This window comes from Pelophylax lessonae (assembly GCF_965119305.1).
Source record: "Pelophylax lessonae genome assembly, chromosome: 4".
Classification (NCBI taxonomy): Eukaryota; Metazoa; Chordata; class Amphibia; order Anura; family Ranidae; genus Pelophylax; species Pelophylax lessonae.
The window spans coordinates 69,716,794-69,732,060 of NC_138771.1; the positions used below are offsets into that span (position 1 = coordinate 69,716,794).

Consider the following 15,267-nt stretch of genomic DNA (forward strand, 5'->3'; position numbering starts at 1 on the left):
ATATGCAGTGTACGTTGCGGGAAAGCCGAGCGTCTAACGCTGTGCGGTCCAAGCCTCGTTTTGGGAACCGGAAGTGATGCACAGCACCACTGCAAGGGAAAAAAATGTAAAGGGGTTGTTACAAAAGTGAGTACACCCCTAGGTAATAATGTCCAAATTGGGCCCACTTGTCCATTTTCCCTCCCTGGTGTCATGTGACTCATTAGTGTTACAAGGTCTCAGGTGTGAATGGGAAGTAGGTGTGTTAAATTTGGTGTTATCACTCTCACTCTCTCATATTGGTCACTGGAAGTTTAACATGGCACCTCATGGCAAAGAACTCTCTGAGGATCTGAAAAAAAGAATTGTTACTCTTCATAAGGATGGCCTAGGCTATAAGAAGATTGCCAAGACCCTGAAACTCACCAAGCTGTAGCACAGTGGCCAAGAAGACCATACATATAAAATTTACAGGCTCACAGCAGACTGGTCTGAGGTTGTAAGCGGGGTGCCCCAGGGCTCAGTCCTGGGACCAACCTTGTTCAATTTATTCATAAACAGCATTGAGGACGGGATCAGTAGTTCGTTGTCAGTTTTTGCAGATGACACAAAATTGGCCAGGGCAATAACTGCACAGCATGAAGCAGATATCCTACAGAATGACCTGGACAAAATTACAGAGTGGGCAATGACATGGCAAATGAGGTTTAACGTGGAGAAGTGTAAGGTTTTGCACTTGGGGACTAAAAACATAAAAACACAATACACGTTAGGAGGGGAACCCTTGGGGGAAACAAAAATGGAGAAGGATCTGGGAGTCTTGGTTGATGATAGATTAGGCAACAGCATGCAATGTCAAGCGGCAGCTGCCAAAGCCAGCAGAATATTAGCATGCATAAAGAAAGGGATGTATTCCAGAGATAAGACTATAATCCTTCCACTTTATAAAACTCTGGTCCGACCGCATCTGGAGTATGCTGTCCAGTTCTGGTCGCCAGTCCTCAGGAGGGATGTGTTGGAGCTGGAGAGAGTCCAGAGAAGGGCAACTAAACTAATTAGGGGATTGGAGGACCTTGACTATGAAGAGCGTCTACAATCGCTCGATTTATTCTCCCTGGAGAAGAGACGTCTGAGGGGGGACATGATAGCAATTTATAAATATCTTAATGGGGATCCCAGCTTAGAAAAAAAGCTGTTCATTCGAAGGGATTGCATGAGGACTCGAGGGCATACAATGCGATTAGAGGAGAAGCGTTTTAACCACAGGCAACGTGGGGGATTCTTTACTGTTAGGGCTACCAGATTGTGGAATTCTCTACCACAAGAGGTGGTTTCTGCGGGTAGTATGGTGGCTTTCAAAAGACTCTTAGACTTACATCTCAAGGATCAGAACATTCAGGGGTATGTGAGATGAGTACAGCCACACACACCTACACAGGTTGAACTGGATGGACTATTGTCTTTATTCAACCTCACCTACTATGTAACTATGTAACAGCAAGGACATATTAAATGTCAATACATGTCAAGCAAAATTTGTTCAGCCACACAACTCTTAATGCATTTCGATTATCAAATAATCTTCATCAGAAGATAGTGGTGAAAGTGCATGGATTGTCAAAGTATGCAATACATAGTATTAAAATTCGCCCTGGAGAACCCCCCAGAGTTATGCCAATCTGGCCCTAAAAAACCCACAAGGAGCTGGGATGGATCATTGCAATAGGTCGAAACAAGCCAACACTCATGCCACAGTTGTCTGCAGTTGTGGCCTTGTGTGCATAGGTCCTGGGTTTGGAAAAATACTGTAATTAACACAATAAAAGCCAGACTGAATAACCTAAAAAGCCCTTCATCTGGAGAAGGATATGCAAGAGGAAACTATAATAAAATGCTGAAAAAACTCCACATGATCAAGTACTATTAAAGTCCAGTGGGTATTTAAAAGCAAGTAGTTATATAATTTATTGTCCAATACATTAAACTTCAGACATAAATAAATTAAAAAAGGAGGTAAAAATGAAGAGGAAGTAGTTTAAGGCTGGGTTCTCACATGTCCATTGCGAATTGTATGTCCATTTTCACTGCAATTAAAAAAATCATTTGTTTAGCGCGTTTTTGATGCAGTTCTGATGCGAATTTGGAAGGCTCAGAAAAGGATTTTTGTCACAGCTGCAATTTCAGTGCTGGCAATACATAGTAGATAAAGGGTGTCAAATCCTTTAGAGAGCAATCCGTGCTGAAACCCTGAACTGAATTCTGAAAACAGCTGAACACATGTGCGATTCATAAGCATTCCCACCACAGTGCTCATAAAACACACAGGTCTCTTCTTAAGTAAAACAAATCTAAATGCCTAAGCACAATTTTGCAACTTTCGAATGTGTTAGTAAAACTGTACATATCATCACAACAAATTTTTGCATCCAGGTGCATTATACCTTATTTTTTCAGGACAAATTGGGCTTTCATTTGGTGGTAAATGGTAATGGATCTGTGTATAAGGTGTGTTACTCTCGCGCTATTAATATGCGTATGTTTCAATAAACAAGGGGTATGGCTGCTGCTAGCATGCTATAGCTTATCCACAGCTATTGAGCAAAGAGTACAATGGTTGGTGAATAGTGCCGTGCTGCCTATTGAGTGATATAATGTTTTATCATTCAAAGTGTGGGGACTCAATACAACTAGTAAAATGAAGTGCTCACATAAAATAATACATCGTACTGCAATACAATATAAGTGCATATAAATCACATATAGAATCTGCCAAAGTGTACTGTTCCTTTTTAATTAATCACAAAAGTGTAAATGCTAATGAATATAAAATGATCACAAACAAACCAAAAAATAATGATGTATATAAAAATGTCCTTAATGTACATCCAAGGTGTATCCCTTCACCAATAATATTTAGTGTTCATGTGCAGGTCTCTTTCTTCATCCAAGTGACACCACTGTTCTCTCTAGCCTCTCATCTGAATATTGCTTAAAATAAGCATGTAGTATTATCTACCCATTAGAGTTGCTGAATATCCTGTTTACCACTAGATGTCCTCTGTGCTGTTCCCCAATGCTCTATTTGCTATGCAGGTAATGGGTACTCACAGGAGCTTCTAGAGCATGGGTGTCCAACCTTTTGGCTTCTCTGGGCCACATTGAGTGTAGAGAAATTTTCTCAGGCCGCATATGAAATATATATTATAGGTAAGGTATATAAGTAATAAAATGCCGCCGTGCCCTTTCCGCGCCGCCGCGCCCCCTGCACTAATTTAACACAACTAGAGGATGATCAAATGAAATGGAATCAGTATACAGAGGCTTACTTCTTCTGAGAGATAACAAAGGAACACTAACCACCACGATTACTTCAGTGATTTGAAGTGGTCATGGTGGTAGGAGTTAGAAACACTGCACATGCTCACCTCTCCCCCCCGAGGCAGCCTCTGCCTACCGTTAGTTGGAAGCTGCTGTGGCCGTGCCCCTGACCCGACTTCCTTCCTCCCCAGCAAAAATAAAATTGTCAGGGGGCAGTGGGTCGCATTGCCTGCGGTTCCGGGCCGCATGCGGCCCTCGGGCCACAGGTTGGACATGCCTGTTCTAGAGGTTCTCTCGCCATATATTACAGAGTGGGGTTACATAAAAGATGTTCTTATCATTTAGTATGTTAAAAGAATTTATTGAAAATAAGCAGTTTTGACTCACATATAAAACCATGTATTCGGCAACTGTTTACAAGCGCCGTACTCGTTTCCATATCTACATCACTTTCGGTAACCTCTGCTTGTGTCCTAAGGGTTACGTCACACCCACGTTACGTCTTCAGGGAAAGAGGTCACATGGGCATGACGTAACGCGTAGGGCGCGAGCGGAAGCCCAACAGCGGTGCACTGACAGGGCTTCCATCTTCACCCGGTCTTCCTTTTAGGGTGGCTGGCTCCGGTCCTTCGATTGGACAAGCCATGATGACGTCACTCCAGCTCATGCGCACGGGAGCCTCTCTCCACGGCACAGGACTCTGAAGGAACGGCACAGGTCATGCTGTCAGTGGCTTCAAAAGCAAATGCCTCCTAAACGTGGATGTAAAGGCTTACCTATAGGTAAAAATCAACCAAGGCACTTAACTCCCACAACTTAAGGGAGAATGACAGGTGGCTTTGTTTACATCAGCCGCCTGCCTTTCTCCCTCTCCAGCGGGAGATCGTGAGTGACCAGTGGACATCGGAGCAGCCGGTCACTCGCGCGGGGATGCCAGGGAACTGGTGGGGGCGGGAGCGTGCCTCCGACGGCACGCGCTCGTCCCTTACAGGCTTCTGGGCGAGCGACGTAGTACTACGTCACTTTGCCCAGGAGGGGCTGGCCGCCGCAGTAAATGTACTTGCGGCGGTCGGCAAGTGGTTAAGCTTAAAACAATGTAGCAGTAGCAAACAAATGTTTATACACTCTAATGTAATTAGATACTATAGATAAATACAGTAGGTCTCAACTAAAAGAGACAAAGATTCAATAACATCCTCTCTACAGAAAACATAAAAATTAAAATCATATCATAATAAATACTAGGATAAAATGAAGCTAAAGACCCCCTAGGGTTGAGACAGAAAACATAAAATATTAGAATATTAATATTAGAATCCACTAAAAATGGGAGTATGCTAGATCAGGGGTGTCCAAACTTTTGACCTTCCTAGGCCACACTGTAAGAAGAGGAATTGTCTTGGGCAACACATAAAATGCACTAACAAAAAGGATGAGCAGAAAAAGTCAGGCAGATCCCAAGTTAACAATCACTGATATACATAATGTACATAACTGAGTAACAAAACTTAATTTGTTTGTAACATTATTTTATTAAGAAAGTAAAAGAGTACCTGACCACTGGGACTGTTATACGGTTTCGTACCGTTTTTCAATTATTGCTGTTTTGTTATAACACACGTTTGTATGCTGAAAACTTTCAATAAAAATCATTGAAAAGAAGAAAGTAAAAGAGAGCAACATAAAACTAGTGCAAGATTCAAATGCATCAATTTCTGGTTCAATGGATGGAGTAGCAATTCTCAATAAATTCTCAAAGTGCTCATTAGATATTTAAGTTCTAATTTTGCCTTTCCTGTGCTTCATCCTTGAAAATAGTTACTCACAAATATAGGTGCTGCCGAAAACTGTTGACATAAATAAGGCATGATTGTGAAGAGTGGGAGGTTTCTCTTTCGGAAAATAAAAACTTATAAAAGTTCAGTAAAGACACACTGTCAAATGTTCTTTGACCACATGTGTTCACTAAGTGTAAATGCATTTTTATAAAATAACTCCAAAAAAAATTAAGATTTTTTAAATAAGTTTACAGTTTTGTGTTGGGTCACTTTCATATTTGTCGTGGGCCACAGGTCACCTTGGGCTAGAAGCTTAGATATCAAAGGTTGTTATTTACTTCTAAATTCTTCATTAAACCCTTTTGGGGCCAGAGTATCAAAAATAAAAATCCAAAACATTTCTTTATGGCGCAATTTATGAAACCTCTCTGCAAAAGATCCACATTTAGGAATGGCTTCAGTATCCCAGACATTAAGACCTTCAGTACTTTCAATGAAAAATGTATCATCACAGTATGGTTCAGATCCCTTTGTTCTATCAGCACCTTGTGACAGCTAAACAATTTGCATTTTTTGAAGGAGAAATCAGTAACAACCATCTCCATTTTTATTTTTAGACAGATTTCTTTTCATGTCCAACTCAGTTTATCCAAACTCAATGTCACCTCAAAGACAAAAACCCAAAACACTTTAGCAGAAAGAAATGTCCACTATAATGAATTTGCAGTAATTACATAACAAATAACAACTACATTACCAAACATTAATTTCAGTGCAGTGCTTCTGAAGTTACTGAACAGTTCCAACATTTAGAAATAACCAAAAAAAAAACTAAATTCACTCTATCTTGTTCTGAGCCCATATGATTATTCACCAGATATGACTAAAAAGTCTTCAACAAATATTAATTACAAATGACCACTAACATTTTAATTACCCACTTGCCAACTGCCGCACGACTATTTACTGCGGCAGTCTGGCTCTCCTGGGCAAACCGACGTATGGGCTACGTCGCTCGCCCAGGAGCCTCTAGGGGGGCGAGCGCGGGCCCCCGGAGGCGCGCTCCCGCCTCCGCTCGTTCCTGCACATCCCCACGCCTCCGATGTCCGCCGGTCACTGGCGATCTCCCGCTGGAGAGGGAGAAAGGCAGGCGGCTAATGTAAACAAAGCCACCTGTCATTCTCCCTGATGTAACTTCAGAGACTACACGATCCTGCCATGTAGGATTGTATGTCTCTGTTGTTACATCACAAGCCATGCCCCTTTACAGTTAGAATCACGCCTCTAGGGACACACTTAACCCCTTGATCACTATTAAAGTTAACCCCTTCCCTGCCAGTGTCATTTTTACAGTAACAGTGCATATGTATAGCACTGATTACTGTAGTAATGTCACTGGTACCCCCAAAAGTGTCAAAAATGTTAGTCAGGGGTCCGATATGTCCGCCGCAATGTCGCAGTCCCGCAAAAAAAAAATTGCAGATTGCCGCCATTACTAGTTAAAAAAAAAAACAATAAAAATTACATAAATCTTTCCCTTAGTTAGTAAACACAATAACTTTTGCGCAAACCAATCAAAATACCCTTTTTGCAATTTTTTCACCAAAAATATGAAGCAGAAAACAAATTGGCCTAAAATGTTAAAAAAAATTAGATTTTTACATTTTTTGGGGGGGGAATTTCATATAAAAAAATTTGAAAATATTGTTATTTTTCCAAAATTTATGCTCTTTTTTTGTTTATAGCGCAAAAAATAAAAATCGCATAGGTGATCAAATACCACCAAAAGAAAGCTCTGTTTGTGGGGAAAAAAGGACGTCAATTTCATTTTTGTACAGCGTCTTACGACCGCGCAATTGTCCGTTAAAGTCACGCAGTGCCGAAACGCAAAATAGGCCCTGGTCTTTGAGCAGGAAAATCCTCCGGGGCTTAAGTGGTTAAAAGTATTCATTACTTGGGAACACACACATTCGTATTCAGAATTCTTCATGTTTTTAAGCATTATATTTTTGTTGTTATAGGCAGAATAATGGATGATAAGAATATTTAAAAGCATTGGAGTATAGTAGAAAACATTGATATGTACATACTATATAAAGATACAAGTTGACATTGGTAAACAGAGGAAAAATGATTCCATTATTTATAGTAGCAATTTAATTAGGCAAATTGTAAAATAATTGTGGTCCAGAAGCAGACAGGGTGAAAAGTTTAATGATATTTTTATACTTTATATACAGGTATATATTGGTTGTCTTAACATTGTGCCAAGGTGTCCAAGTATTTAGAAAAGTGATAAATATATTTTTCATTAGTTGCAAAAAATATTTATTTTGTGGAACTAATGGGTGGATGGGTTTAAAGTTTGCAAATTATATTATTTCCAAATTATACATGTTATCTAAAAATGTATTGTAACTAAACAGTACTCTGAAAAATGTTCCTTTTGTCCTGAAACCTCCTGAAAATAACTTTGCACTTGCTGGTATGTGACTGCAGCCCAAAGCTGTATGTCTACCATGTGAGATCATCTAAGACACTGCTGTCTCTGACTGCTGGCCTCATTAGATTTGGTGATTTCATTACTATCCTTCTCACTGTTTTCCTTGCTGGAGAAGAAGCTGTACCCGAGGAACTGCAGTGTATGAATTATCCTGCTTCTGCTATTTTTATTCTTTGGATCTGTGTTTAATTCAGCCCCCTTGCTGCTGCGTGAATACTCCTCCATCAATCATTAAACCAGTACACATCGGGAGGGTTGACCCTTCTCACGACCTACCTATACAACAATAATCAGACAACAGAACTGCTTGGCGTATCACTGAACTAAATATGTAATTGCCATAAAGGAAGAGTGATCTTAGAGGACAAAGGTGTAGTTTAACCAAGAAAAATTATTATCACTATCTGTTTAAGGCTATCTCCTGTTCTTATAGCTCAACTTAAAAAGTCTATCCAACTGAAACTGATGTCTTATTTGTGTGTTGGATTGTCACCTGTCAGGTTTTCAATAACATGGAAATTCCCCAGAATAAAAATCCTGCCAAGACCGTACCCACATCCAGATTCTAGAGATGACAAATCTGCTTGATAGATAAATGACTGCCATAAAAGAGGTCATATTTGAGATCTCAGAAAAAAAGATGTCCCACACTTTGGATTCCCAGGTTCTTGGAAGACTGCCAGATGTGTGAAGTCAAGGACTCTTCCTAAGGAGTCAAAGCATTGTATATTCATAAACCTGAATACCATGACATTTCACAACACAATTCTTTATCCAGGGGAATAATGATGTGGAACTACACAAAAGTTGAGGAATTCATTCTGTTGGGGTTGACCAGACGCCCGGATATACAGACTGTTTTATTTCTGGTATTTCTTATCAGTTATATTACATCACTTATGGGTAATGTCCTTATTATTTTTGCCAGCAGGATAAGCCCCCGTCTCCATACACCAATGTATTTCTTCTTGAGTAACTTATCATTTATGGACATTTGGTTCACCTCCAGTACAGTTCCCAAAATGTTGATAAATTTTTTATCACTGAAGAAAAGTATATCATTTGGTGCCTGTTTCATCCAATTGTTTATACACATGGGTGTAGGAGGCTCTGAATGCTGCCTTCTCTTAGCAATGGCTTATGATCGGTATGTGGCTATATGTAGCCCATTACACTATACCACTATTATGCATCAAAGCTTATGCATTAAGATGGCAGCTGGCTGTTGGATTGTGGGCTTTATAAACTCCTTGCTACACACATTATTTGCACTGCAATTGCCATTCTGTGGCCCAAATATCATTAACCATTTTTTCTGTGAGATACCATATATAATAGAACTGTCCTGCACAGATGCTTCTCTTAATAAGACCATTATTTTTTTGTGTGCTATTTTTGTGGTTATGGGCCCATTTTTCTTCATTCTAATTACATACGGCAATATTATTTTTAGTATACTTAAGATCAGTACATCTGTCGGTCGGAAAAAAGCTTTCTCCACTTGCGCTTCACATATTATTGTAGTCGCCCTCTTCTATGGTACAATAGTTTTTTTGTACATGAGACCGGGAGACACTCATGTGGCCAACCAGGATAAAATGGCCACCTTGTTCTATAGTGTTGTGACTCCAATGCTCAACCCTTTCATCTACACCTTGAGAAACAAAGATGTTAAAGAGGCGTTGCTGGGGATTACAAGAAAAAAGCATGTACCAGAATGAGAATAGGAACTGTAAGTACAGGTATATAGACCAAACCCAATGCACTACTCTAGACCTGCTCCTTCCTCTTGTCTCTGGACTCCAAATGCAGGTTCAAAAAAGCCCATCTTTGCTTGTCATAGGATGAAATTAAGTTGCTGAGAACTGCACTCCAATCTGTGCTCTTGCAGATCATTTTACTAAATCATCCATTATACAGCTACAACCATAATGTCTCCACCCAAAAAACAATAACTTGTAGAGGAAGAATAGTAGAAAAATGGGGAACACAAAAACAGAAGCTAAACCTACAGGTTCATCTGATAATCCTTACACTTAAAATAATTAATGACTATTGGAATAGCTTAATAATAGAACTCGTGTTTAGATCGTCCTGGCATTGTATGCTGTTACAAATTCTATCCCTTATACACTACTCATGAATGATAATTAAAAACAGCAATATGTATTATGTACTTTATTCAAACCTTAATAAGGCAGTAAAGCTACAAAAGGACCCCATATTATATCAAACATATAATAATGGAATTACTACATAGCCCTTGTAATATAATAATTCACAAGAAACGTATTGGAAGTCCACCAGGGACAACTATACAACCGACTTTAAAAATTATCCTAACAGCAAGGTTAATCTTTATCCCATATACACAACAAAATACATGTTGGCATAAATGCTAATTTGTATGCAGTATCTTCATTGAGTCAGCAACAGCAGATGTGGCAGGTCACATTACACAAAAAAAATATGTTTTCAGTTTGTAACAAACTTTACACAATATATATTTATCCACTATGTATAACATGACATGAATAAAGAAATCATTTTGATTTACCAGATTCTTTGTTGAACCAAGGAGATGCAGCATGCATATGACAAGTGATTATTATTTTTAGAGCTAGGATTACACCAAACATCACTCAGTACTATTGCAACCATGCATGATGAACTTTTTGGTGAATTTGTGTAGAGAAATAAATCTGAACCCCAATACCAAGAATGAAGTATGAAGGAGAATGTAAAATGATTTGGGGTGTCTTCACTGCTTTAGAACCTGGCAGATTGCAGACATTGAAACTTCAGATTGGACAGGAAATTCTAAAGCAGAACCTGAGGTCTTCTGTGATGAACTAAATCTTAAAATAAGTTGTTATGCAACTTGTCAATCATTCACATGTCAAAGCCTAGGAGTGTATCTGCAAAAACTATCATAACTGTAAAAATAACAATATTTTATAATAGAAAAATCAGAGCCCTGACCCGAATCCCACCGAAGTGCTTCGGCATGATCTCAAGCTAATTAAAAATAGACACCTCTAAAAATAACCTGTACATAAATTAGTCAAATTATACAGAAGGCTGTGGATTATTTGTTGAGGCAGGACTCTACCATTCCTAGTATACAGAAAAATTATATTATTGATTTATTATCATTTGTGGCAACTCACAATTACTTTTGCTTTCAATATTATCTTCAGAGTAAAGGAGTTGTCATGGGGGCAAAATTTGCCCCCAGTTTGGCAAATTTATTAATGGCTAAGTGAGAGGAGGATGCCGTCTATGCCCCCCCCCCCCCAACCTCAATAGGACTTATGGAGGAGGTACTGTATACTGACAACATCCTTCTCCTTTGGGATGGGAACATGGCTTCCTTGGAGTTATTCATGCAGGAACTCAATGGGAACCATAGAGGTATACAGTTGAATTTAGAGGTGAGTGTATATCAAGCTAATTTCTCGGATCCCACCATTAGTGTTGAAATTGGGCATTTAATCACCAGTACTTTCTTTAAGGGCACCAATAGGAATTCCATTCCTCCTCTTAATATTTGCCATCATAGGTCTTGGCTTCAATCCGTCTTCAAACTATGGACCTCCAGTTGTTCAGGAACTACAATTCTCATCATGCCTAGTCATGTCTGTGAATGTCAGTTTTACAATGCCTCATGGGATGTGTAGTTCCGCAACAGTTGGAGGGCTGTAGTTTGAGGATCCCTGCTCTAAGTCATTGTCTCCACCTTAGAAGAAATTGTTCCCAGGTGAAGGATTTTATTGTTCAGGCTGAGGTTCCTAAGCCTAGTTTTTTGGAAAATCTATACACTGCTCAAAAAAATGAAAGGAACACTTTGAAAACACATCATATCTCAATGGGGAAAAATATCACGCTGGATATCTATACTAATATGGACTGGGTAATGTGTTAAGAACAAAACACATCGTTTGATGGAAATTAAAATGATCAATCTGCGGAGGGCTGAATTCAAAGACACCCCGAGAATCAAAGTTTAAAAATGATGCAACAGGCTAGACGATTTTTCGGAAATTTCATTGCAGCAACTCAAAATGGTACTCAGTAGTTTGTATGGCCCCAACATGTTTTTCTGCATGCCTGATAATGTAAGGGCATGCTCCTAATGAGATGACGAATAGTGTCCTGGGGTATTACCTCCCAGATGTGGACCAGGGCATCACTAAGCTTCTGAACAGACTGAAGTGCAACCTGGTGGCGTCAGATGGACCAAAACATAATGTCCCAGAGTTGTACTATTGGATTTAGGTCAGGTGAGCTTAGGGCCATTCAATGGTATTAATTCCTTCATCCTCCAGGAAATGGCTGCATTCTCTCCCCACATGAGGCTGAGCATTGTCGTGCACAAGGGGAAACCCAGGACCCACTGCACCAGCGTAAGGTCTGACAATGGGTCCAAGGATTTCATGTTGATACCTAATGACCATTGTCTAGCCTGTTGAGGTCTTTGCGTCCCTCCATGGTTATGCTTCCCCAGACCATCACTGATCCACCACCAATCCAGTCATGCTGAATGATTTTACAGGCAACATACCTTTTCCATGGCTTTTCCAGACCCTTTCATGTCTGTCACATGTACTCAGGGTGAACCTGTACTCATCTGTGAAAAGCACAAGCCGCCAGTGGCGGACCTGCCAATTCTGATGTTCAATGGCAAATGGCAATTGAGCTCCATGGTCTCGGGCAGTGAGCACAGGGCCCATTAGAAGATGTTGGGCCCTCAGGCCACCCTCATGAAGTCTGTTCCTTATTGATTGGTCAGAGACAGTCACACCAGTGGCCTGCTAGAGGTCATTTTGTAGGGCTCTGGCAGTACTACTCCTGTCGCTCCTTGCACAAAGGAACTGATACTGGTCCTGCTGATGGGTTGTTAAGGACCTTCTACGGCCCTGTCCAGCTCTCCTAGAGTAACTGCCTGTCTCCTGGAATCTCCTCCATGCTCTGGAGACTGTGCTTGGAAACACAGCAAACCTTCTGGCAATGGCACATATTGATGTTCCATCCTGGAGGATTTGGACTGCCTGTGCAACCTCTATAGGGTCCAGGTATCACACCATGCTACCAGTAGTGACACTGACCCTAGCCAAATGCAAATCTAGTAAAAAAAAAAATCAGTCAGAAAAAATAAGTAAGGAAAAGAAATGTCAGTGGCCCCCACCTGAAAAACCATTCCTGTTTTCGAGGTCATCTTATTGTTGCCCATCTAGTGCACCTGTTGGTAATTTCATTAACACCAAAGCAGCTGAAACTGATTAACAACCCCCTCTGCTATTAAACTGACCAGATCAATATCCTAGGAGTTTACTTGACTTGATGCTATACTCTGATTAAAAAGTGTTCCTTTAATTTTTTTGAGCAGTGTATAATGAGGCTTCCTTGGCAAACACTATCTGTCAAATCCAGACAATGGATATAGATGCATTGCTGGTTGATAGAGATTCTAAAGCACTTAGGACTAATCAGGATTTTTCTTTTTCTGTTATTACTTCATATGGAGGATAAATTGGAGGGTGAGAGGGGTATGTGATAAAAAAAAAAAAGTAAGTAATAAATAATAAATAAATAAGTAATAAAGACTAAAAAAAAAAACAATGTGAATAAAGTGATAAAAGCATAAACATCATAAATAACACAACATATACACTCTCCATAAATGGACTGTGATGCAAGTGATCCATATAAATCAAAATATAATTTGAGGAAAAAAAAACAGTTTGTGAATAGCTTGTGACATATAGTGATTCTATTAACGGTTCTTCTGTGCTGCAGTGTGCTAAAAAAAGAACACCTCCACCGTGTATCCACCCGTGAGTGCAATGCGCGCTCACCTGTAGCGCATAAAAAATGTGCAAAGTGTAGTCCATATGAGGGGGGAGAGAGATGTCCTGGATTCTCCCCAAATTCCCTCACTCAATCCTTACGGGAGAACCGTCACTTCAAAATAAAATTGCTGGGTAGGAAGGCAGGCCACCTAAAGAGTTTTCACTGGGGTCCTTCTCTCATTAAATTAGGGGATGTTTATCAATATGATATAGGTAGGTGTTTTTTTTCCTCAAATTATATTTTGATTTATACGGATCACTTGTACCACAGCCCATTATGGAGAGTGTATATGTTGTGTTATTTATGATGTTTATGCTTTTATCACTTTAATCACATTGTTTTTTAGACTGTATTACTTTCTTCCAATTTATCCTCCACTAGATTTAGAATAGCGTACCACCTTCATCACATTTATTCATGTTGTTGATTATATTTAGTTTGATGTATGTTATCCCATACATGTTTGCTGCAGCCTATTCATCGCTACCAGTCTTGGTTTTAAGTATATAGAAATGGGACAGAATAGCTTCTAACCAATGCAAGGTCTGTTTCCCCACTAAAAAGGAATTGGTTGAGATTAAAAGACTCTGTTACAAAATGAAAAGGGTTTATATACTTTATCCACCAAGAACATGTTCAAAGCTGAACTCTAGGCACATTATAAAAAAATCACCATTTAAAATGAATGAGTGTTTATTAAGATTATTTTTTTATGTAGAACTGGCATATATGTTGGAATTTTTCTTTATATTAACTCCCTGTAGTATTTATTGGGAGACAGTGGTACAGTACTCTTAACCAACTGAAGGTCATCCTTAAACAGTTTCTTCAGAAAATATATGGCAATGTATATCCAATCTATTATAATGACTAAACTCCACCATAGATGGTTTGAATCTTGGCCGGTTCAGCATTTTCATGCAATTATTTTCTAGCGGCTATAGCCGCTAGCAATAATCACTGTGTATTCTCCCGGCAGGGATGGCTCTTCGCATTCTCCCTGCCAGGAGAATACAGTGGCTCTACAGAAAGGATTCCTCCATCAACACTAATGGTGTTGATGGGGGAAACAAGTGGTTTTCATTCCTGCAAACCGTAAATGCAGAAACGAAAATAGCATCATGTATGGCAAACAAATAATGAGACATGAGATAAAAACAAATTATGAGATTATTTGATGTCTTTCACCCACCTTCCAACTTTTTTTTTCGCAGCAATGGCATTTTGTCATTGGCTGATGGTGTCTTAAAGAACACTTAAAGCTTCAGCTTTAACACTGTTGGCTCATGATATATATACTGGACAGTGGACACCATTGTCTATATGCAGAGTACTCAGCCCTGGTAGCTTATTGGTGATAAATGGCCTGGAAGGCTTAGAATCCAACCTCCATTTACAGCAGCAGAAATCTTCCACAACTCCCTTTCATATCCTCTACTTAATATGGCTTTGCTGGGGCGAGAAATAACCAGGCTCCATTGGATAGATCAGTGCAAGGATTGCAAACTTGAAGTAGTCCTTTGAGTAACATTATGACTGTACAAAGTAATTCCTGATAAGTGACCATATAGCAACAGTATACAAAATTGTATCACAAAAAAAAACAGCCCTTAAGGTTTAGTCAAGTAACTTTTCCTAAGAAGAGATTATGCCCTTAGTCTGCTGCAGGAAAGAGGAAGCATTTCCCCAGTCACAAAGTAAAAGGCTGCAGCAGAATGAAATTAGTGAACACAGCCAATAACTGCACAGCACCCTGATATAATGTATATGATGGTGTCATTTCTAATCCATCATCTGCATCCAGGAAGGAAATGTGGACCCTGGATGATGCCTGAA

At 39.6% G+C, this 15,267-nt stretch overlaps 1 protein-coding gene across 1 annotated transcript; it reads left to right on the forward strand.

Moving 5' to 3' along the window:
* Nucleotides 1–8,363: 8,363 nt before the first annotated feature.
* LOC309554250 (olfactory receptor 5V1-like) lies at nt 8,364–9,299 on the forward strand (the record flags this gene model as incomplete). The annotated part of the gene is made up of 1 exon (XM_082255886.1): nt 8,364–9,299. One exon carries the CDS (start codon nt 8,364–8,366, stop codon nt 9,297–9,299), a length of 936 nt encoding a protein of 311 aa, XP_082112012.1.
* Between the last annotated feature and the right edge of the window lie 5,968 nt (nt 9,300–15,267).